This window comes from Bos indicus x Bos taurus, chromosome 4, assembly GCF_003369695.1.
Source record: "Bos indicus x Bos taurus breed Angus x Brahman F1 hybrid chromosome 4, Bos_hybrid_MaternalHap_v2.0, whole genome shotgun sequence".
In the NCBI taxonomy this organism is placed as follows: Eukaryota; Metazoa; Chordata; class Mammalia; order Artiodactyla; family Bovidae; genus Bos; species Bos indicus x Bos taurus.
This window is the reverse complement of record NC_040079.1, coordinates 73,346,524-73,372,699: the sequence shown is the minus strand read 5'-3', so window position 1 is coordinate 73,372,699 and position 26,176 is coordinate 73,346,524. Positions and strand designations below refer to the sequence as shown.

At 39.2% G+C, this 26,176-nt stretch overlaps 1 protein-coding gene and 1 pseudogene across 11 annotated transcripts in view; both read right to left on the bottom strand.

Annotated features, from left to right (window-relative positions):
* The window catches only part of SRPK2 (SRSF protein kinase 2), a 244,241-nt gene that overhangs the window by 35,067 nt on the left and 182,998 nt on the right, over positions 1 to 26,176 (bottom strand). For all 10 annotated transcript variants that reach the window (XM_027539709.1, XM_027539713.1, XM_027539712.1 and 7 more), the window contains 4 exons: positions 15,276 to 15,384; positions 14,589 to 14,676; positions 14,273 to 14,360; positions 11,721 to 11,827 (listed from right to left, as the gene is read on the bottom strand). In XM_027539709.1, the coding sequence (XP_027395510.1) occupies positions 11,721 to 11,827; positions 14,273 to 14,360; positions 14,589 to 14,676; positions 15,276 to 15,384 (392 nt within the window). The remainder of the gene's footprint in view (positions 1 to 11,720; positions 11,828 to 14,272; positions 14,361 to 14,588; positions 14,677 to 15,275; positions 15,385 to 26,176) is intronic.
* Positions 10,447 to 11,199, bottom strand: LOC113891553 (annotated as a pseudogene). The gene has a single exon (XR_003510795.1). The product of XR_003510795.1 is annotated as a 60S ribosomal protein L7a pseudogene (transcript).

Genomic DNA, 26,176 nt, shown 5'->3' with positions numbered 1-26,176 from the left:
CACCACAGTTCAAAAGCATCAATTCTTCGGTGCTCAGCCTTCTTCACAGTCCAACTCTCACATCCATACATGACCACTGGAAAAACCATAGCCTTGACTAGACGGACCTTTGTTGGCAAAGTAAGGTCTCTGCTTTTCAATATGCTATCTAGGTTGGTCATAACTTTTCTTCCAAGGAGTAAGCGTCTTTTAATTTCATGGCTGCAGTCACCATCTGCAGTGATTTTGGAGCCCCAAAAAATAAAGTGTGACACTGTTTCCACTGTTTCCCCATCTATTTCCCATGAAGTGATGGGATCAGATGCCATAATCTTCGTTTTCTGAATGTTGAGCTTTAAGCCAACTTTTTCACTCTCCTCTTTCACTTTCATCAAGAGGCTTTTTAGTTCCTCTTCACTTTCTGCCATAAGGGTGGTGTCATCTGCATATCTGAGGTTATTGATATTTCTCCCGGCAATCTTGATTCCAGCTTGTGCTTCTTCCAGTCCAGAGTTTCTCATGATGTACTCTGCATAGAAGTTAAATAAGCAGGGTGACAATATACAGCCTTGATGTACTCCTTTTCCTATTTGGAACCAGTCTGTGGTTCCATGTCCAGTTCTAACTGTTGCTTCCTGACCTGCATACAGATTTCTCAAGAGGCAGGTCAGGTGGTCTGGTATTCCCATCTCTTTCAGAATTTTCCACAGTTTATTGTGATCCACACAGCCAAAGGCTTTGGCATAGTCAATAAAGCAGAAATAGATGTTTTTCTGGAACTCTCTTGCTTTTTCCATGATCCAGCAGATGTTGGCAATTTGATCTCTGGTTCCGCTGCCTTTTCTAAAACCAGCTTGAACATCAGGAAGTTCACGGTTCATGTATTGCTGAAGCCTGGCTTGGAGAATTTTGAGCATTACTTTACTAGCGTGTGAGATGAGTGCAATTGTGCAGTAGTTTGAGCATTCTTTGGCATTCCCTTTCTTTGGGATTGGAATGAAAACAGACCTTTTCCAGTCCTGTGGCCACTGCTGTGTTTTCCAAATTTGCTGGCATAGTGAGTGCAGCACTTTCACAGCATCATCTTCCAGTATTTGAAATAGCTCAACTGGAATGCCATCACCTCCACTAGCTTTGTTCGTAATGATAGCAAATAGAAAGGAAATGGTGGCAGTAGTGACAGATTTCCTCTTCCTGGGCTCCAAAATCACTGCAGCCATATAATCAGAAGATGACTGCTTCTGGGCAGGAAAGAAATGACAAACCTAGACAGTGTGTTGAAAAGCAGAGACATTACTCTGCCAACAATAGTCCGTATAGTCCGTATGGTCTTGGCCAGTGGTCACATACTGTTGTGAGAGCTGGACTGTAAAGAAGGTAGAATATCAAAGAATATATGCCTTTGAACTGTGGTGCTAGGTAAGACTCATGAGAGTCCCTTGGACAGGAAGGAGATCAAACCAGTCAATCTTAAGGGAGATCAACCCTGAATATTCACTGGAAGGACTGATGCTGAAGCTAAAGTTCCAGTATTTTGGTCATCTGATGCGAACAGCCGATTCATTGGAAAAGTCCCTGATTCTGGGAAAGACTGAGGGCAGAAGGAGCTGAAGGCGTTCAGAAGATGAGATGGTTGGACAGCATCAACGATGCAATGAACATGAACTTGGGCAAACTCCATGCGGTGAGGGACGGGAGGCCTGGTATGCTGCAGTGCCTGGGGTCACAGAGTTGGACATGACTGCTCAACTGAACAACAACCGCACTCAACACAGTTAACCTTCCTCAAGAAATATTGCTTATGTCTAACAACAAACATAAAGAGAAGACTTGAACACAAGGAAAAGACTATTGCTTTCAGGGATAAACTAACTATGATAACGCAAATCTTGAAGAAAACAGCTAAGAGACAGCATGGAACACTGTTAAATCATGATCTTGGGACTCAGACCACCCCTGCATTACTTCTCAATCACTCATTCACAAGGCAAGGTACTTAAGCTGCCTGACCTTCCACTTTCTTATCTATAAAAGGGGGAACATTATCCATTAGACAGAAATGTGAGAAGAATTAGAAATAATGTATGAAAACTTCACAGTACAATGTCTAGCTCACAAGAAGCTCTAACTAAATGGTAAAATGAACTAAGTCAGAAGATTTGTATTGATACTGACTTAATAAACATAACTTCGCTAAGTCTTTTATTAAATTTCTCTGGGTCTCATTTCTCCCATCTATAATATGAATTGGATCTACCTGATGATTCTTTTAATGAATACTGATACATTTTTAAAATACATAGCTATAAGAATTATTTTATTTTCAAAAACAGCATTTCTGTTCTCAGCCAGTGAAGTTAAAGCATCCCAAAATCAAAAATCAAAAAATGATAGGCAATCTTACATTTATGCCAAATATTATAACAATAAAAAAAACAATCAATGAATCAAATTTCACACTCAAGGATAGATCTCCCTTGTCTTACCACAGAACGTGTATATCTCTTGCCTAAAAAACATACTTGGCCTCATCAGCAGGAGGCAGCAGAGATCCTCGCTGCCATCTGCTCCATCATGAGACCCCAGGTCAAGTAATCACAGACGGGCCAGGAACAGGCTGCATGCCACTCCAGGGAGGCGGCTCCCACCCCACGGGCAGGGGCTGGTTCTCTCCGTGTGAGGCAGCAGTAGTGCAGGCCTGCAGGCAGAGCTCTGGGCTGGAAGCCAGGAGATTTCAGTTCTGGTTCAGGAACTGACTAGCTATGGCTCAGATTGTCTCTTCCCTCCCCTGACCTCAAATTCAGCCATAAAATAAGGCACTTGGTTAGGACAGTCTCTAATATTTCTGTCTAGGCACCTATGAACCATGCGAAAGACCATTTATTACTGGTGTTAACAACATAAACTAACTCCCTTTCCACCTCGGTGTGCTAGAAATCGGTCCTGTCACATACAGAATGGGAGGAGTAAGTTGAGAATAACATGGAGGTTTCACCTGAATGTATCTCCCAGGGTCTGCTCACCACCCACAGAAAGCTTCCCCCTAAATTCTAAACTGAACAGAGAAACAGAACAAGAGCAATTCTGCACATTCTCTTCTGACTCTGGTCACAATATGGGCGCCTTTCTTCTGCCACACCAGAACAAAGGACGCAGGGCAAGGAGAGGGGGTGACCTCTGATGACATGGGCAAGGCCTCGTAACCAGCACCAGGGAGACCCGACCAGCAGCAGAGGGGCTGGCCGTGCAGGGGAGCGCCCAGGGCAACAGCACCACACGGGGACACTGGTCCTTGTGGACATGGAGGGCAACAGCAGAGAGTGTTCCTCAAGCCAGAGGCTTCACTCCTGGGAAAGCTAAAGCTCCCAGAGGATCTCTCTTTCTCACGAGGACAGAGGACAGACAGGAGGTAAATGCTACAAGCTGCTCCGACAAGCACATGCTAGACTGAAGGAGAAGTGTGGGGAACACCTGCCACAATCACCGACGACGAGAGCCACGGACACTTTCCTCATCCACTCTGTCCTGAAATCTCCCTGCTCCTTGTTCTTTCCAACTCTGGACAGCGAAAATTAATGAGAAAGTTAAGTAGCTGTACTTAACTTCTGAATACAGTCAGGACAAAAGATAAAACATTGCCTAGCACTGCAGCAGCGCAGAGGAATGAGCTGGGGAAGGGGCTCGATTCCCTTGAAGGGAGCAGCTTCCCTGAATTTCTGAGTTGCATACCCAGCACTCTGAGGAAGAGAATTCAAGTTAGTAGAGAATCATTTGTACTACCACATGGGCAAATCCAAGAGCATAAAAATGCTTACCAACCAATTTTCTACTCTAAAAATTGAACAATATTGGCTTGATCATAATGAATTCATTGATAAGCAGGACCGGTGAGATCATTTAAATGGTAAATAAGTAACAGGTGTTGACAAATTCATGATAACAGCCTGCTGGGTGGGGACCTGATTCTTGGTTTTGTCTGCAAAGTGAGCCACCCCCCAGAAGGTGGGTTTGAAAAAGCAAGGCGTTTGGAAAGTCCCTTAGCTTACATATTGCAGTACATATCACCAATTAAGTAATGTACTTTAAAATGATCTAATTGCTACTTCCACTATTAATGTAAAAGTAGACCATCTCCAGAAACATGAATGCACACTTTTCACAAGACATGCTATAATGTAAAATGCTTCAAATCTTCCTGAGTAGACATTCCTTAACAATACTAGCCCGCAGTCAAGAGCATGGACTCTGGATCACACCATCCAGATTCCAGCCTTGATTCCCACAGTAACTGTGGAACCTGGAGAAGCTTTTAATACCTCCTTCAGGGTGGAGGTAAGAACACCCCTAGCTTCCTAAGGCTGTGGTGAGGACTAGACAGCATAACACAAAGACAGCACTTAAAACAGGGAGTGCCCGCAAGAGCATAATGCATGTTTGTGATAATCATGATGACTGAAAGAGTAATGATTCAAAAATCCCAGGCTACACGCTGTACCTGTGTATCACAGCAAAGTCACCATGCCCTTACCAAGCCCCATTTAATGGTAAGCCGCCACTTCTTCAAAAGGTTTCTGGAAAGGGCAATGAATTAAACCATAAAGTTTTAAAAAGTAAAATATCAGCTACCCTTTCGATTACATAGGAAAGTAAAAGCTGTGTTTAAAGAACAGCAACAGTATTTAGAACCCCATCACTTTGGTATATCTTGAATGCACCACAAATAACAAATACTGCCATCATAGCACCATTTCTTCTTTCAGCTTTAGAAATAAAAGCTAAACATAAAATTGACTTCAATAAAGCTGATTCTAAAAGAAAAAGAAATGAAAGCTGGGGGTGGGAGGGAATAGACCCCACCTGAGGTCAGAGAAGCAGCCTGGGCGGAAGCAAGGGGGTGTTCTCACCATCACCACCAGAGGATGGCCCCTCCCGACCCTGCACAAGGTCACCAGGACTAAATGAGGACAGCTAAAAAATGATCAAAGGATTTGTAATAGTGTATGGTAAACCCTGGAAAAGCAAGTGATTCAATTATGCTGGGACATTTCAAAACTAAGTGGGAACGTTTATCTACAAGCCCGTCAGATCACAGAAAGGTCAGCCACTTGGTACAGTAAGAGGAACATACATTTCTTACTTCATTTAAGGAAAGATAACCTCTCATTCCAGACTGCCTACAACATGAAGGAAGCTACAAAGAGATATGGAACCCATAACACATGGTTGGGGACACAGGGTGCTCACAATACAGCTGGGCAGACAAAGCAGCTATCCTGTGCTGATCACTATGCCAAAAGCTTTATCAGCAATCCCTCCAAACTCATCTCCACAAGAAAGCCACAAATTACGTATTATCATCCTGATGTGACTAATGAGGACACAGGCCTACAGAAGCTAAGTAATTTGATCCGGGTCACAAAGTAGCAAATGTCAAGGTCAGAGTTTGAAATTAAATCTATTGCTAAAACTTAACTGTACTCGTCACACTTCCCACTATTGCAATGATTCTCAGTGAAAGGAAAGTTTGCCTCCTTGAGGGTATTTCACAAAGCTCAGAGACATTCTTTAATTGTCACGGTTGGGGTGGTGCCGGCTGACACAGGTATCTAATGGGCTGAAGCCACATATATGTCTAAACAACCTACAACGCACAGGACATGCCCCTACAAAAAAGGACTGTGAAAGTGTGAGTGGCTCAGTCATGCCCGACTCTTTGCGACCCCATGGACTGCAGCCGGCCAGGCTCCACCGTCCTTGGAATTCTCCAGGCAAGAATACTGGAATGGGTTGCCACTCCCTTCTCCAGAGAATCTTCTCGACCCAGGGATAGAACTCAGGTCTCCTGTATTGCAGGTAGACTCTTACCATCTGAGCCACCTGGGAAGCCCCAGGACTATCCAGTCCAAAAAAGGACTATCCAGTCCAAAATGTCAATAGTGCCAGGGGTAAGAAACATTAGCTTACATTATAAGGCTCTGCAATCATTAAGAAAGAACCAAGTGCAGGCTGCAGCCATACTTCCCCGGGGAGGGAAGAAATACCACTCTTAATGGGTGAGTATGGGAAGCCTTGTCATAGAAGTGGAATTTTGGTTGCGTCTTTATAAACATGGTAGAAAATAAAGAATGGTTATTTTCTACAGACTAGGACAAAAGAAATGAATCAAAGATGTGGTGCTTAAAAAAATGGCAAAGTAAGCACTTTCTCTAAATAACCTAGAGAAAAGTAGTAAAAAAAAATCATGTACAAAAATCCTGGTAAAGCAGCGTGTGTTTATAAATGCTTGGGACATCTCTGAATATTCATAAGAAAACTCTAATTTGGGTGATTCTAGAAAGGAAACTGTGTATCTGAAGGACACTAACAAATCTCTATTTAAAAGACGATTAATTAATTAATCAATAAGGAAAGATTTACCTGCCAGGGAATAAGAGCTGATTCAGGGTTTGTAAGGGAAACATGGACTTTCATCAGATGGTAGAAGACCTTAAACAGGTTCACAAGAAGAGCCATGGTTTAACTTTTATTGGACATGAGCTGTGTACTAGTCCAAAAATATTATTTGTTGCTTGGAAAAATGGTAAACACATACACTCCAAACCCAGACTACCTGGGTTTGAATTCCTGCTCCACCACAAACACTGGTTGTTTCTTGACTGGGGCTAAATTACTGAACCGCAGGTTCCACTTCCTTAAAAAAAAAGAAAAGAAAAAGCACACAAAAACCCAGTATCACAGGCTTATTGTGAGGATTCAATACATTAAAATTTACAAAGTACTTAAAATTATGCTTTGCACACAGTAAGCACTGAACAAATATTCATAATTATTAATAGCAATATCCCTTTATACCTTAACAATAATAATGAAGGTACCATTATTATTCTCATTTTATTCATAATGAAACTATGGCTTAAAAAGATTATGTAACTTGGCCAAAGTTCTTTAGCTGGAGTAGCGTATACAGTTGTAAATTCCCTCAGAATTTACAGGGGTTTGGTTCCAGGACATCCACCCTCCCCTGAGGATACCAAGAGCCCCAGATGCTCAAGTCCCTTATGGTGAAAGGGCAGCAGTATTTGCATGTAATCTACACACATCCTCCCACATACTTTACATCATCTCTAGATTACTTACAGTATTTTACACAATGTAACTACTACAGAAATAATTGTAAATAAAATGTAAATGTTATGTAATAGTTGTCTGCACAGCAAATTCAAATTTGTTTTTTGGAACATTCTCGAATTTTTTCCCTGAATATTTACAATTCATGGTTGGTGGAATCCATGGATTCAGAAACCTAAGGACACATAGAATTATTTCTGACACCAACACCCAAGTTCTACATCACTCTATACATTGCTTCATGAAAGCCAACAATATTGATCTTCCAGAACATGCAACAGAATGCCACTAAAGGTTTCTACATAAGGATATGAATTATTAAAGTGAAGTGTTACTGAGGACAATAACTGTCAACAGAATAAACTGAAGTGAAAAGGTGAGGTGATAAGGACCACCAAGGAAGGTGGTGCTGGAAACAAAAAGAATACCACGAGAAACATACATGGCCCCAAGGGATCAATGGTAGGTGACCAGGGGAGAGGGCTGGGTGCAACAGCGATGAGTGAAACACTGTTAGCCACACTGGACTTTGGAGGTGAAGGAGGCCGCACAGTGAAAGAATATTAGAAAGCTGGCCCACTCTGTTGTATCCTGGGGAGTGACAGAGATGAGTGGGTCTATTAAGAAAGGATCCTCCTGGAATCAAAAGTACTGAGCCCAGAGGATGACTCAAAGGGAATTCAGACAGAGAGATTATTGCCTGGGGTATATAACAATGTACTACTTTGAGAGATATAAGTTTAGAGGGGGAAAAAATCCAGATTTCATGGTATTTTTCTTAAAGAAAATTAAAGATGGGGTCAAATTAAAGCAAAACAAAGCTTCTATTAACAATGCCTACAAGAACTAAGTGCAGACCACATAAAATCAAAATTCCATCTTGAAATTATTCTAGACCAATAAAATACTACATGAGTTCTTACTCTCTAAGGAGCAGTGTACATAAATTAAAGTGAGGATTACATTCATTAAATCATTTGTTCAGTAAGTATGCATTAAAGTTTCAATACACTTCAAGAACAATTTATTTAGATTTAGAGACACTTTTATTAGCTAAGAATGGCAAGATTTTGGTTTTCTATTCTGGAATACAAAATAAATATTGACAGTTCCTCTGCTAATTCATCTTCTCCTAACACTGCCAAGCTTAAGTTGTGGTGACACCTAAGGCAACAGTAGGGGATGACAGAACCTGTGTGATATACATTCAAGCTGTTATTTCTGAAATTATGTACTTTGTTAAAATATGTAAAACCTGTATCCCAATGTTCACAGCAGCACTATTTATAATAGCCAGGACATGGACACAACCTAGATACCCATCAATAGATGAATGGATGAAGAAGATGTACATATTTAGCAATAAAAAGGAAGGTAACTGAGTCATTTGTAGTGATGTGGATGGACCTAGAGTCTGTTATACAGAGTGAAATAAGTCAGAAAGAGCAAGACAAATATTGTGTATTAATGCATATATAGGAATCTATAAAAATGGTACTGATGAACTTATTTGAAGGGAAGAATAGAGATATAGAGAATGGACTTGTGCACACAGTGGGGGAAGAAGCGGGGGGAGGAACTGAGAGAGTAGCACTGACATTATACACCATACGTGTAAGACAGCTAGTGGGAAGCTGCCGTACGGCGCAGGGAGCTCAGTTCGGTGCACTGTAATGACCAGAGGGGCAGGACAGGGGTGGGGGGAGAGGCTCAGCAGGGAGGAGATATATGTATATGTATAGCTGATTCAGGCTGTTGTACAGCAGAAACTAATGCAACACTGTAAAGCAATTATACTCCAATTAAAAAAACTATACTCACATGCTTTCTTAACTTCATATTTAGAAATTAGAATTGTCATAAATAATAAGTTATTTCTTAATGTGCATTTTTTCTTAATTTTAACTACAAGAAAAATAAATGGGCATTTTTCTTCCATCAAAATAAAAAATATGTAAATCTTTCAAGATTTCCAGGATTTATCAGAGATAAAGTAGGAAATTTACATTAGATAACAAATTTTTTCAAAATTTTAACTAGATTTCTTTTTTTAAAGTTTAGATTTGACACTAATAGTTATATATACCAAAGGGACATTTGGGGATCAAAAAACTCCAATTAACATTTCCCTTAACATGAATCGTCGTCTAAATCAAAGGAAAGTTATTGTTTTTTTCACTTGAGATGTTAGGCATGTTAAAATAATGAGTTAAAATGCTACTATCTAAAACCTACAAGGGAACAGATATATTAAACAAAAGCTACCCATGGATCCACACCAGGCACACGCACACGCACACTACAGTGTGGGAGTGCAGTCCTCCCGGGTAAGCCAGTATAGCCCCTCTTCTCAAGTACCATCTACAGTGTTAGAAGATACACTGCCAATTTGCAGTACAAAAAAGGCAAAGGTAAATAAAGAGATGAACAACATACTGAATAAACAGAGTGTCCTATACACAATTTCAAAAGCAGTATCTAGGGTGCTTTTAACAAAACAAATTCAGGTTCAAATTTTTTTAAAAATTTAAAAACCTACACACATATGCCAACATGCAAATACCTCTACAACTGTCAGGAAGCTTCTTCTTCAGACACTCACATCTTAAAATTCACAATTCCTTAACTGTGAATCATTCCCTGACTCTTTTCTTATTTAAGAATTCTGGATCAAGGTCTATATTTCAGGTATAGAATCTTCAGGCAGATCTAGCTCAAGTTTTAGGCCATGGGACCAAAAAAAGAGAACCAAACCACCTAGTCCTCTTCTCAAGCAAACCAAGCAACCTCCTTGATATTACTTACACTGCAGAAATAGCCACAGATATTATCCATTACATCAGAATAGGTAATCCAGAATAAGACATATCTACAACTTTCCTACCTTAGGCTTTAAGGACAATGAGTCAAAGACTGGTATGTTCCATGCAGAAAACTGAATCTGGGAAACATTCCTAATCAGAAGGAGATCTTCCATATGTGGATACTTCCATTCTATAAACATCTGCTTAAGTATCATCACTCAAACAGATTCTAACTGAAGGGTCTTTTTTTTGTCAAGGCAAAAGTACAAATATTCCCTACATAACTTAAGCATTCCTTATATTATCTTTCATTTACCCTTCATCCAAATACTAAGAAATAGCAAATAAAAACAACACATTACATGTTTATCTGTGTTGTTGTTTTTTTTTTTCTTTTTTGAAGAATCTTATTACTTTTATGTACAGAAAACTCAATAGTGTACACTCAGCCCAGCTTGGTGGCCAGTTCTTTGGCCTTTGCCTTTTCCAGCTTGGCAATGCGAGCCACTGACTTCGGCCCCAGGACATGCCTCCCCAGTGACAACGGATCTCATTGGATCTCATTGTATCTGCCGTTGTAATTGGTCCTGATGGCTTCCACCAGCTTAGCCAGGGCACTCTTGTCCTTCGAGTTGACTTGTGTGAAGGCTATGGTGGTGCATGTCTTCCTGTGGACGAGGCGCCCCAGCCAGGCCTTGCCCTTGATGATGCAGTAGGGAACCCCCATCTTGTGGCATAGGGCAGGCAGGAAGACCGCGAGCTCGATGGGATCCACATCGTGAGCGATCACCAGCAGCTGGGCCTTCTTGTTCTCCACCAGGGTGGTGACAGTGTTGACCCCTGCTAGAAGGACAGGTGGCCTCTTGGTGGGGATGTTGCCTTTCCCGGCAGCTTTCTTCTCAGCTCGGGCCAGCAGCCTCTGCTTCTTCTCTTGCTTTGTCTCTGGTCTGTACTTGTGGGCCAGCTTAAGCAGTTGAGTAGCTGTTTGTCGGTCCAAGGCCTGGGTGAATTGGTTAATTGTAGGAGGCACTTTCAGCCACTTATAGAGAATAGCCCTTTGCCACTGCAGCCGGATGTAGCGGGGCCATTTGACAAAGCGGGTGAGGTCCCTCTTGGGTTGGATGTCCTGTCCAATGCCAAAATTCTTGGGCCTCTTCTCAAACAGGGGGTTGACCACCTTCTTGACCTCCTGCTTCTTCACCATGGCCGGGGCCGGGGCCACCTTCTTCCCCTTGGCCTTCTTTCCCTTCGGCATCTTGAAGGGCTGGCGTAGAGAGCTATCTGTTTTATCTTTTAAGTGGAACATTTTGTAAATGATATTGGATAAAACAATTTATTTTACTGAATCATTTATGTGAAAAAAGATTCAGATACCAAAAGAAACGTGTGTTTTACATTTACATATTACTCTCTTCATACGACAGAATAGCTTATCATTAAGTAAATATCAATATAAAATTGATTTAACAAGTTCACAGTGTTAAGCGCTGTAATATATGTATCTTTAAAATGGGAGATATGTGTCTGTGTATGTATTTTTTATTTTTATTTAAAACAAAACAGTAATTTGGGACTTCCCTATTAGTCCAGAGGTTAAGAATCTGCCTTCCAATGCAGGAAATGCCAGCTCAATGCCTGGTTGGGGAACTAAGATCCCATATGCCTTGGGGCTATCTGAGCCTGGGTGCCTCAACTAAAACGCAACACAGCAAAATAAATAAATATTTTTAAACAAACAAACAGTAATTTGTGTGGAAAGGCTGACCAGTTAGGTATATGCAGGATGGGGCTTGAGGTCATAAGTCTCACCTGTCTAATGATGCTCTTCACACAACGTACTGGGAGGCCTTGGTAGTTGGACTTTATGATCCACTTGAGGAGATGGTGGCCAAGCACTTCAAAGACCATGCAGACATCTGGGACAGGGTTAAGGATCATTTCTAGATACATTTCCTGGAGTGACACACTTACTAAAAGCAGAATCACTGTGGTACTTGGCAAAAGAATTAGTTCTTTATAAAGTGTAACATCAATACTATCAATAACAACAAAAGTGTGGAACTTCCCTCGTGGTCCAATGGATAAGACTCCATGCTCCCAATTCAGGGGGCACAGATTCGTTCCGTGGTCCAGGAACTAAGATCCCTCATGCGGCAACTAAGCCTGTGCACCACAACTACAGAGCCCACATATCACAACGAAGACCGAGCACAGCCAAGATAAATAATTTAAAAAGAAAAAAATGGCTGCTTACTGTTTCTCACCTAAACAGAAAAATCTAACATTTACTAAGTATACTTACTATGTACCATATAGGATTTAATGTGTACTCATAACAATGGGAGGGATGAGGCAAGTAAACCTCAGCGAGTTTAAAGAACCCTTCCTGCCTGACACAGGGTAAAGGTGGCAGAGTCATGACTCGACAATACTTACCTGTGGGCTTGCTCTGTCCAGCACACTCCTCCTGACAATAAGCCTTAACGAAAATGAGCAAGACTGAAACCTCACAGAAACCCATAAGCGAAAGAACAAGAGAATTCGCCCCTCTTAAGTGTCCTGCCTGCCTACCTAAATTTTTATCCAATCATCACATAAAACATTTTATAAAACAGAAATTTACCAAACACAGTAAACTTTTCCTTCAATAATATCTTTCACTGGGTCACTAGATCAAATTCTTAATTACGTTTTTAAGAATGTATGATCACAATTTAGGACATGGCATGGTCATAAGAACAACCTATAATAATGAAATTTCAGGCATCTGTTGTCATTTTTTTAAAAAACAGAAATTCTAGTCAACCACTGGCCCTCCAGAACTATGTCCCATCAAAGTCTCTCATATAAATATAAACATGTCTTTCATACAGAAATGAATGGCTCTGAAACCCTTTAGGGCCTATATATAGACTACAAAAAGGTCATTTAATATTTTATGTAATATCTAGATCTATTAAAACCACATCATCATAGTAACTATTGCTTTAAATATCTTTAATAAAAATAAGAAAAATATTTCTACAATACTGGAAAACAAATGTGCTACAGACTTATGTATAGATGATCTAAAATGAGAAGTTCCTTACTATATCCCAAACTCATTAAAAAAAAATGGAAACCAAGGTCTAAACTTAATAGCAGACACAGAGCCACAGCCCAAGGTTTCTAAATTATCACCAGAGTATTCTAAAAGCATTGATAGCCGCTGGAGTGTATATATCAAAAATCAACTCCATTGACCTACAAATTAGGTGTTTCCTCCAAAGAAACTCTCTATCAGCTGTTTTAACAACAACATTCCAAATGTTATGCAAGAGGAAGGGCCGCCCTGCCTACCATAAACAGGCTCACTTGGAGAGCAGGACAGAGGACCAGTTCCATCTTTCCATCTATCAAGAGGGAAGTTAACAGAAAGGATCTTACGGCAAAGGAAGAGGCAACATCAGCAGTCACCAGAATTTGCCAATGTCCTCGAAACCAATCCCTAGAAGAAATATAAAAACCTCCTCAAATCACAAGGTGTGAGGGGAGTGCTTCCCGGAGGAATCAGGACCCAGCAGATGCACAAACAGGATGTCATTCTGGGGTGAAAGCTGGGAGAGGGTTTGCCCTCAGCTTTCTGAAGCTTCAACAGGTCAAACATCAAAATGTTGGATTTGTTCCAAAGATGATAAAGGAAAGAATAAAAGGTCAGGAAGGAGGAAAAGACCCTCTTGACACACTCCTGGCACTCATCCCTCAAAGGACTATGAATACACAGTCCAGTATTCCTGAACCTTGGGAAATGAAGGCATTGCCTAGGTCAATCACACAAAGAGCTAACTCAGAGGATCCAATACTAGAATATGGAAACAGCATTTTGGAAACTAAAGACATTATTTCTTCTCTCCAGTTGTGCCAACAACACTAAGCTACAGGTTACTCTGCTGTCACTGCCACTCCTGGGCTATCCTTTAGTAATGCCCCAGGCAGAAGGAGAAAATAACTCCTTCCACACCCATTCACCCTGCTGAGCCTCACCTCCAAAACTACTAAGCGTGCAAACAACTGACCAGAAGCAAGAAAAAAAGAGGTCATGAGATGCCCTTGCTCCACTTGTAAGACACATTTCTTCTCCAAAACTAGAAGGCTGCCATATTCAAAAAGCAAAAGGAACAACTCATCTTTATAATTAAGAAGCTTTCATCTTTCAAAAATCATATAATACGGTGACACTAGAGGTTTCATGTGGAGAGTGATGCAGCAGAGCAAACAGAAGTTTATAAGTGCTTGAAATATTTACATTGTTTTTAATTGAGAAGAAAAACTAGAATATTAATTCAGCCATTAAGCAGCAACAGAACTGTCAGAAAGGATACGTATTCCATTCATGCCTGAAATCTTGAAGTCATCTATAAGCTGCACTACCATGTCTTTATTTGGGTCACTGGGATCACTTTCTCGAACCTAGAGAAAGAATGAAAAATTCAAGAACAGAAGTGTTTAAGACTGAAAGTCATTTCCACTATACCAACCAAAACTATTTTAATAAAAGAAAATTTTTAAAAAATAAAAGATTCAGTATTTGAATTTCTAAATAATAAATTCAATTACTTTCGTAAAATTCAGAAAAACTTCTCTGTAAAATTTTGTCATTAACCTTTCTTATATCATTCACGTATTTGTAGTACTTACACATTTGAGCAATTTTATTTCATCCAAGGCTGTCTCTGTATAATGCTGGGCACTTTTTACAACTTTCATTGCAACAAATCTTTTTCCCCTTTGAAAAAATACATTAAAAAATATTAATAGCAGAAGTGTTAACTGTAACAACTAATAAACTAGACTAATAAACTAAACATTATAATGAACTCTAATAAGCTCTAATTAATAGAAACTTTTAATACTTTCCTTTAAAATAGTACTTTTCAAATTGTGGGCCCAGAGTTAAGCAGTGGCTTCATGGTAGATCTTTTTTGCTTTTTGTTTCTGTTCTGTCCTCATAAAAATATGGCACACTAGATAAATATCAGAGTTCATCGTCACATATGGTTAAGATCAAGTATTGTTCTAAAACTTTTATTTCAATTTACACACACTACACATGTGTATGTGTATGAAGACAGTTTCATATTATGGATCATAGCTTAAAAAAAAAGTTAAAACCCACGAATTTGAAAGGTATATATGTTATTATTTTATATTTGAAATGTTTTTCTGGTATGGATGAATTACTATATGACTTGAGTGTGGTGCAATTACAAAGAATAAGTCTCAGATATAAAAGCAGAAGAAAGTTAATATTTAAATAGCTTGTTATAAAATAAAGATGTTGAACCAGACCAGGAATCAACAGCACAGACGACCAGGAGCACTTACTGCATATCCCAGCACAGCCAGACAGTAGAGAAGTGGCCCCATCCTAGCTTCCTAATAACATGGTACCGGCCATTGAAGAGGTCTCCAATTTTCACTGGATGATAGCCACCTATGATTGTTTAAAAAAAAAAAAAGAAAATTTTTTTTCTTTCTTTTTTTTTTTTTTTCAGAAAAATAGTAATAGAAACACTTTCTTCCTTATCAGTTCATACCAGTAAATAAATCTCTAAATAGTAAAATTGGATTTGAAACATGTTTAATAATATAACATTTTTTCAAGAGCATCTTTCATCAGGAGAAAAATGCCCTATGTCTTTCTTTTAGGCTTCTTCATTTTTTAAAAACTTACCTTAAAAAAGCAATGAACCAACCCAACACACCGTAACAGTAACTGGAGGTTTTAAAGTCTAGGTGCATATACTATGTATATTCCAACTCTGGACATTTCTAACCAGTAAGTTAAATGCACATCTTTTGGGGTCAGTGTAACACAACTCACCAAAACAAAGGATGTGTACTCAGCATAGTTCTGCATACCAATAAGGAAGTATATGATATATGACAATTTACCCACCAAAACAACTTGCTTCTCTCACCACTTGTCCTCAACCTCATGCTCCTGCCAGGAAACAGGTTGGAGAGCAAGAGAGAGCACTCAGTGTTAAGGTGGGCTTGGGGAGGTAAGAATGCTTCATAGGCGTCTACATGACCTCACTTTGCATTGTAAATAAGATGATCGGGGTACAAAGTAGCATGCCTAATATGATACCATTTTGGTGAAACACACAAGAAAAAGTCTGGAAAAATAAAGATATTTAGCAGCAAACATCTCTGGATTATAAAATTACTCTTTTATTCTTTTTATCTCTATTTTATTTTTTTCCTCTATCTTTTCCAATTTTTTCCTAAAAAAAAAAAAAAAAAAAACTTTTCTACATTTTATTCTTTAATATCTACTGCTTCTTTTTTAATTGCAAAGATGTTCTCATTTTTTAAATCTTCAGAATTCTTACAAATCCCTCAAGAAAGGTAAGGACGGTTCATGCCTAGGGTTCGTGCTCAAAACAGGAAGCATCTAAACCACACCCTCAATATATCTGTCGGAGGGCAGGAGTAGTAGTTCAAGAAGTATTATAAATGTTATCATTATTTAAATTGCGTTGAATTATTAAAGCAGGAATTTAACTAGATAAGAACTTTCTATGAACTTTCAAAGTCTATAACAACATTTGGGGCAAAAGAAGAACTGAAATGAAAGATAATAAATTAGGAATAAAACATAACAAATTATTAAATGAATGAATGGGTAACTAAATTTATTGTGGTCATCATTTCTCAATATATACATGTCAAGCCATTAGGCTGTACTGCTTAAACTCACACAGTGCTTAAGTCAATTCTATTTCAATAAAACTGGAAGAAAAAATGTCTTATTACTTACATACAAGGCTACACCAAATTCAAGTGGGCTCTGAGTTCACAACAGTGTTTAAATCATTCAAATTAACAATGAAAAGGAGGAAAAGAAATTGAATACTATTCAAGTAAACTAGGGATACTGTGCTAAGCACTGTATTTCCAAAATCATGATCCACTGAAACAAAAGTAAACTGAAACATGTGTTGCAGACCTTCCACAATGCGAGCAAGCAGGGGTGAGGAAGGAGGAAGGGAGGAGAAGTTCTGTCTGAGAAATGCTAAGCTGAACAAAGAGAGTAAATTTCTTGACCAAAGGGGTCCTCAGAGCCCAGTGTCTTAACACACATTGGGAACCTCCAAGAGCAGAGAAGATGCTACAAATTCCAGACACACAAAACCATTTCGTCAAGAAACTAGACACATTTTGCAGCACAAAGTATTTAGGAAACACTGATGTCTACTGTTTCTTACAACCACTCAGAGCAGACAGTGTAATTTCTACACTGCTGAACTGGACAAAAGTCTCAGGGACCATAAGTAGCTGGTTCAGGGCTGGAAGTTGGGTCTGACTCCAAAGCATGCTTTGTTCACCAGTAAGAAATGCATTCCATTTTTAATACCCAGAGGACTGTTTCCCAGTCTTATTACACGGGAACATTTGATAGCTTAATTGAAAGCTATTTACCATTTAATTGCATATTATCGCTAACATGAAAGATTCTAAATTTAAAACTAATTTAATTATGTGTAAAGAGAAGAAACCTGTACCACTACTGTATGTTTCAGATTTGAATTCCTGAACAGCCAGGGTGGGTTCATGTGAGCTACAGTCAACGGGCACTATTTCCAGTAATAATCACAGCAGAAGCGCAGCTGTTCCTTTTCTCAATAGGACTGAAAGTTGAAGAAATTACTAGCGTGGTCCCATTATCTCAGGAGCCCTTACACTAAGAATACTATGCAAAAAAAAAAAGGCCAACTAAACAAGAGGGGCATAAAAGTAAATCTTAAAACAAAAATATAAAAACAACTGAAAGTATCAAACATATCCTAACTTTTTTCTTTTTGGCCTTGCCACGCAGCATACAAAATCTTAGCTCTGATCCTAATTTTTATTTTGAAAATTGATGTACACAATTTCAAATCTGAGTCCATGCATTCTCAAATCCTAATTTCCTGATTTCTACAGGAAGCAACAGTCTTTCCAAACATTTTTCAGTCTCCTCTCACAGAATGGTAACTCTCAGTCTGCCAAGAGGGTGGAGCACATCTTCGCACAGCAGACCTCACCAACTGCCTCAGCATCCAGGGAATTAAGAGAAAATGAGTTCTCTTCTCCACTTCCCTGCAATGAGCAAACAATACATACCATGACGGCTACTAGCAGAGGAAACCCTGTGTCCTACACAACACTGTCCACACAAAAGGAATCCTGAGAACAGTCAAAGGCTAGACAAGGCCCCCTCCTTCTGCTTCTTCACCAGCATTCAGTACAGGAGCACAGGGTAACAGCAGTGCCACACGAGGACCCTGCTGACGGCATCAGGTAGAGAACCAGAAAGGGTCCAGCAATGGATGACTCCCTTGACTTAGGGGTTTGGCTGATACAACTGTACTTCATGACTTACACTATTTATTATAAATCATGCATTCATCACTTAAAAGTTTTCCTTTTATTCTTCATTAAAAAAAAAAAAAAACAAACTTGGCCATGTCACCCATCTTGGAGGATCTTAAATTCCCTGAACAAGGACTGAACCCACACCCTCGGCAGTAGTCTTAACCACAGGACCTCCAGGGAATTTCCCAAAGTTTTCCTTTTAGTCTTTAAAAATATATATTAGATTGGATTACAAATACAAGCGAGCAAGAATGGATTGTTAAGCAATTTTTAAGTCCACTCCGATTCCTATCTCCCAAGCACACCCAGAAAACTATAACTAAAGCTCTACCTGCACCATTTATTAGGAAAGCTTCAAAAGAAACAATTCTGAAACTATCCTTCTCAGCTATCTGGGGCGAACTGTTGGCCAGGATAAAGATGACTCCCTTTTCCTTGCTGAGCACAAGACAGGTTCAATTTGAACAGTGAATCAAAAGTTCAGAACTCTCTCATAGACAAAAGCCTGGAAGAATTTTCAGCAAACTATTTTCTAGCAAAAAATATTAAGTATCATTTTTTTCACTGACCCTAGTTTCTTAGCCCTCTGATGGTGATGTAACAAATTAAACAACATATTAAAAGGATAATACATCATGATCAAGTAGGGAGTATTCCAGGAATTAAAAGTTGTTTAATATTAAAAAATCAATAGATGTAATTCACCACAAATAACACACCAAAAGAGCAAAAACTATATATCAGATCAACAAGCACACAAAAAATACTTCACGATATTCAACATGCATTCCTGATGAAAATTCTCAACAAAGCAGGACAAAAAGAACATCTATGAAAAATCTACAGATAACATCAGTCCTAACTGTGAAAGAATGAATGCTTTAACTGTTAAAATCAGGAACAAGGTGAGTGAGATTACTCTCCCTACTTTTATTCTACACTGGCCTGGAAGCTCTGGTTAGCACACCTGGGCAAAATAAACGGAAAGGGAGATGTAAAACTATCTGTAACCTAAGAGGCCCTTATGGGGCCTTCCTGGGACAGACCCCTCCCCTATATCCTGTGCCACAACTCTTCTCTGAAGTACCCAGATAATAGTACCTCAAGCATATACCTAAGATTTTCAGATGCTAAAACCACCACCAAATGTCAGAAATTAACTACTTGATGATCAAGAGCAGGTAGCCCCCAGACTCATTGGTGCCTAAGGCGTGGTCACCATCAACCAACCACAGAACTGTGCGTGAGGAGATCACACACCCTGGGACAGCCTGGCCTTACCCTGCCTTTAAATATATGCTTTGCTGAAATCCCTCAGGGAATTCAGAGTTTTCTGAAGCACAAGGACCTGAAGTCTCCCTGCTCAGCCCTGCAATAAACCTTTCTCTACTTGAAACTCTGTTTCAGTCTGTTTGGTCTCACTGTTGTGTGGAGCACATGAACTTGCTTGTGTTCAGTAACATATCTCTATTCATAGACAACTTGAATGGCAATAGGAAAAGGTGAAGGAATCTACAAAAAGGTTACTAAAACTACTGAGTAAGAGAATAGGAGGATAGAAGCTCAAGATGTAACAACTGTATTTCTAGATATCAGCAATAAACAATGAGAAACTGAAATGTTAAAAATATAATGATACTTTGGACTACCCTGGTGGCTCGGTGGATAAGAATCCACCTGCCAATACAGGAGATATGTGTTCAATCCCTGGTCTGAGAAGACCCCACATACCACGAAGTAACTAAGCCCATGCACCTAGAGCCCTAGTTCCGCAATAAGAGAAGCTACCACAACGAGAAGGCTCTACTTGGCGCAACTAGAGAAAGCTGTGTGAATGAACGAAAACCCAGAGCAACCAAAAACTAAATAAATTTTAAAAAAAGATAAATCACAAAGACATAATCCTAATATATATAGATAGATAGATAGATAAATACTGAGGAATAAATCTAACCAAAGATGGGAAAGGGATCTCCCCTGGTGATCCAGTGGCTAGGACTCAGTGTTTTCATGTCTGTGGCCCAGTTGCAATCCCTGGTCAGAGAACTAAGATCCTATAAGCCACACGGTGTGGCCCAAACAATAAAAATTTTAAAAAATAAGAAAAGGATTAAAGCAGCATAATAACCAATGTAATAGCAAATGCTAATTGCCTTAAATTTAAAAAGGAAAAAAGCATAAACAAAGTCATTTCTTAAGACAATTAAACAGATGAAATGCAGGGATTCCCCAAATTATTCTTTAAAATTACTTTATGTTTGAGAATTTCCATAATAAAAAAGAATGCCATTTTTCAACCTGACTCTTGCTCATTCCAAATGTGTGGTGGTGTGAGGAGCTGTCTGGATGACCAGGCAATCCCAGAGCAGGTGGAGACAGGCTCCAACCACTGGGGCAGGGGAGACAGGCTCTGTCGCAGGCCTGGATAATGCATGTGGGTGGGACCCCAGATGCTCAGAAACAAACTCTAAAAAGCAGGTTAAAGGGGGAAATAAATGAAAAACCTGCTCAGGGCCCACTCTAGACTCTTGTTTATGATACCATCTAAGGCAAACAACACTGGGATGCTCTATCACCATTTCTACTGAACGTGTATGTGTGTTGGTAGTGGTGGGGGGTGGGGGGGTTGTTACACACACTAGTCCACAATCACCCAGGATGGAAGCATTAGTCAGGATTAGAATCAAGCTCTGCCAGATTCCAAACACTGTGCTCTTTCTATTATGATAAAGTATTCACCCGTCAGCTAAAATAGTCAGTTCACTCAGTTGTGTCCAACACTTTGTGACCCATGGACTTCAGCACACCAGGCTTCCCTGTCCATCACCAACGACCAGAGCTTGCTCAAACTCACGTCCATCATGTTGGTGATGCCATCCAACCATCTCATCCTCTGTCGTCCCCGTCTCCTCCTGCCTTCAATCTTTCCCAGCATCAGGGTCTTTTCCATTGAGTCAGTTCTTTACATCAGGTGACCAAAGTATTGGAGTTTCAGCTTCAACATCAGTCCTTCCAATGAATATTCAGGACTGATTTCCTTTAGAATGGACTGGTTGGATCTCCTTGCAGTCCAAGGGACTCTCAAGAGTCTTCTCCAACACCACAGTTCAAAAGCATCAATTCTTTGGTGCTCAGCTTTCTTTACGGTCCAACTCTCACATCCATACATGACTACTGGAAAAACCATAGCTTTGACTAGATGGACCTTTGTTGGTAAAGTAATGTCTCTGCCTTGTTAATATGCTGTCTAGGTTGGTCATAGCTTTTCTTCCAAGGAGTAAGTGTCTTTTAATTTCATGGCTGCAGACACCATCTGCAGTGATTTTGGAGCCCCCCAAAATTAAGTCTGTCACTGTTTCCATTGTTTACCCATCAATTTGCCATGAAGTGATGGGACTGGATATCATGATTTTAGTTTTCTGAATGTTGAGTTTTAAGCCAACATTTTCACTCTCCTTTTTCACTTTCATCAACAGACTCTTAAGTTCTTCTTCCTTTCTGCCATAAAGGTGGTGTCATCTGTATATCTGAGGTTATTGATATCTTGATTCCAGCTTGTGCTTCATCCAGCCCAGCATTTCACATGATGTACTCTGCATGTAAGTTAAATAAGCAGGGTGACAATATACAGCCTTGACGTACTTCTTTCTTGACTTGGAACCAGTCTATTGTTCCATGTCCAGTTCTAACTGTCACTTCTTGACCTGCATAGCTAAAATATGTACCCCTTTTCCTTATGATGATTTAAGTATGAATTAACTGTATGGAATTGTGAATGAATACAGAAAAACTCTTATATAAAATAGAAACTGGCATTTTAAGCAGAATGGATTTTCTCAATACAAGAAGTTGTAAATGGTTCATCAATGTTACATAAGTATCTATTGTAATTGACCTTAATAAACAAAATTTTTGAACCATTCTTTAGTAACCATGATTTTCAGGTTATAAAACAAATAAGAAAATAGATTACTGCTTTAAAATCATATCATACACAAACTTCTTAATGTTTGACAGTCATATCATACATAACAGTTCTAAGAAATATGTTTGTAGGGTATATCAACTAAAAATTTGTTTAAATTAGGAAACACTATTTTCCTTAGTAATTTAAAGTAAAGTTGAGATTATATGAACCTCAGTAGAAACACTAATAATAATGCTGAATATAAAAAGGCAGGGACTCCCTGGCAGTTCAATGGTTAAGACTGTGCTTCCACTGAGGGGGCACAGTGTCTTATCCCTTGTCTGGGAATAAGACCCCGTGGCTCCTCATGCCACAAAGTGGCATGGACACACACACACACACACACACACACAAAGCAGGATGTGTAAATGTATAAAAAATAGCCCAAGAAATCTATCCCTAAATAAGCAATTATGAAGCCTATGACACAACTGCTAAACTCCCTTCTGACTGGGGGAGATTCAATAGGGAAAACTTATTTAAATACTCTTGAATGTAGATTAATCTGTTATTACATCAACTATTTCCTGTAACACTAATAAATGGGAGAGGGCTGTAGAGGGAAAACAAGAGCAGAGACAAATGTTCCAGAGACAAAGGATCCTTATTTATCTATGACCTTAAAAAGATAAATATGACAGATGGAGAAATAATTTTTGCAGTTGAGCTACGGTGATTGCAGTAAACAGAATAAGAGACCTTGAACATTTGAAATGTTAATACAAAGGCCAACAAATAATTTCAGGCCTTTGCCTCCTTATCAATTACTTGTACAGACTTGTGCCTAAATTCAGGGATGCTGACTTGGAACCACAGCAGTAGCATTTACTCATTAAGTGACACTGAGTAAATTATCTCTCTGGGTACTTGCCCCTACACCTCACTTTCTCAAAACCATATCTGGGCACATATTATGTGCTCCATAAGTGTTGACTACTGTTTCACCACTACCCAAACCCACTGTGACTAATGACACAGATTGTGAGTCAGAGGCCACGCTCTGTCTATGAGATCTAATCACTTGAATCTAAGAAGACTCTTGAAAGTGTGTTGTAGAAGACTCTTTAGAGTCCCTTGGACTGCAAGGAGATCAAAGCAGTCAATCCTAAAGGAAATCAATCCTGAATATTCATTGGAAGGACAGATGATGAAGCTGAAGCTCCAATACTTTGGCCATCTGATGCGAAGAGCTGACTCATTGGAAAAGACCCTGATGCTGGTAAAGACTGAGGGCAGGAGGAGAAGGGGATGACAAAGGATGGAATGGTTGGATGGCATCACTGATACGATGGATATGAATCTGAGCAAGTTCTGGGAGTTGGTGATGGACAGGGAAGCCTGGCGTGCTGAAGTCCATGGGGCTGCAAAGAGTCACACACGACTGAACTGAACTGAGGCCAGCGTTAAGAGTACTGTCTATAGCACTTAAGATGGTACAACTAACTGACCCAAAGTGAAAAAGGAAGGAAAAGAAACTAACTCATCTTTTCTCTTTTTATTGAAGTATAACTGATCTACAACATTATGTTAGTTCAAGGCGCAGAACACAATGATTTGATATTTCTACATAAAACAAAATGGCCACATGACAGTTAACTCACCTTTTTATTAATGACTTATCCAAAGATTGAAATATTCTTATAAGAGAATCAAGACATTCAGCAGTCAAGTTTAATGTCACCTCCCAAGAGATAAGGCTGTGGCTTCTCTGCTAGGCACCCTGGGTGCCCTCCCCACCCCCGCCAAACTGGCTACTTTGCTGCGACCAGCCCTGTGAGGCCTCCCAACAACCACCTGAGCAGGCAAGAGCAGGGAAACGAAGCAGATCCTTTGGGACTGTCAAACTTTCAGCTGACAGTAGCCCCAGCTCATGATTTGACTGCAACGTCATGAGAGAACCAGATCCACATCAACAAAATTTTGGCATATTTTTTGAAGTGACACACTGATGGTCTTTGTGAAGAGCCATGAGAGCAGTTGTACAATTCCAGACTTTTATTATTTGTGAAAAGCAATTTAACAAGACAGGATATCCTTAAAGATATAATTTTCTCTTAGACTAGATGGGAGAAAAATGAACTAATAATCTAAATGTAAAATTGTATCATATAAAAACACTACCAAGAGAATGGCATATATGAAAAATTATATTTGTCACACTGCAAAATCAAAATGTGTAGTAGTAAGTAAGTAAATAAGTAAGTAAGTAAGTAAATCTTTCTTACGAACTAGTAAGAAAGATATTGAGCTATGAAAATGTCCATAAGATGCTGAACATAACGATCAGGGGATCTACAAACATTTCAGGGGCAGAAGTGCACTAACAGCTCCATATGTTTGCAAAATTAGAATCTGCTTCTAAACAGCATAAAATAAAAATAAGGATTCCTTCTGCTTTTATGATCAATAATCTAGATTTCTTCTCCTTTTAGTACTGTAACTTTAGAGCAGTAAGTAAATGTTTAAAAAAATACACCTAAAATTGACAGAAAAGAGCTTCAAAGAAAACAGAGCTCACAGTGGAAATGCAATTCACATCATGGGGGTCAGGCCAGAATCTCAAAGCCCAATCTCTACATTCTATAGTCTAGAGCAGTCCTGAATCATTTCTAAATCCAGTGAAAAAGGCTTTAGAGAAAAGCATTTTAAATACACCCTGGTGGGCAGGTGGGGTGGGTGGGTTATTGGCAGGAGTTCTTAAAATGCACAGGAGTTACCATCAGATCAGATTGCTAGTGGCCGTTTTCAAGTGGTCCAGTCTACAGATTTACTTGACTCTCTAATTTGAGTTACGGACTTTTTTTCTCAAACATACACATACAACTAAGTGTTCAATTTCACTGAAGGTATTCTGAGTATATAAATACTCTACAAATCTTAGAATTTACAATTAAAGATAGTTAATGGACACACTTCGTATCCATTGCCAATACTTTCTATTGTTTAAGTACACAGTGCCAGTCACAGCCATTTGTCTTATCAATGTATCTTTGACAGAGGAATCAACCATTGCTCCAATAAAGGTATTATAAAATTTACTTGCACTGACCTCTTGCCCAAATGTTGCTGTACAAAAGCTTGATAATAATCTGACTTTTAACCCCTGATGAGTCTACCTGCCTAAAAAAATTTATCACTACATCAAACAAGCTAAGGCTGCAATGTTCACCGGGTTTTACAATGATTTTCATAGCTTTAATGTCTTCCTTCTTATTCTTAGCCTTATCTTTACTTGCTTGGTAGGCAGAGGAAGAGTAAACAGACATTATTTGAGATCTTAACAGGGGGTTTCCTCCACAGTAAACATGAGCCTTAGTACATGAACTTGGACACTTCATGTGAACTCAAAGACTTGGGGCTCATTTCTCAGTTCTTAATTATGTTCTGGATAAGCAAAAATAAAATATATTGAATTATGAACTGGGGAGACAAAGGATCTTGCAATGAGAACTGGATAAAAGTAGAGTTTAGAAATCAGAAGATACCTGAGAAATATTGAGATTTCTTTCACAACTAAAAACAAAATAAAACATTCTTTTAGGAACAAAAATATTTTTAAAATAAAAGAACTGACAACACTTACCTGTCCACATAAAAGCAAAGGACATAATTATACACTCAGACATCAAAATACAGCTGAAAGACTAAGTTCCTTCAATAAGTTAAGACCTATTGTTATTTCATACTTCTACCGTTCATGAATGAGCAGGTTTAATCACAGCACACAGCAACATCTAACTCATCCACACAACTACAGGCATGTTCCCAGGTGTACGTCATACCTCTTGTAAACAATGAAGAATAATTCATTGTGAATTATCCAAATTCTTATTATTTCTAAAGGAATTTAAAAAACAGGAAAAGAACATGGGTCTTATAGATGAGTGACTACAAA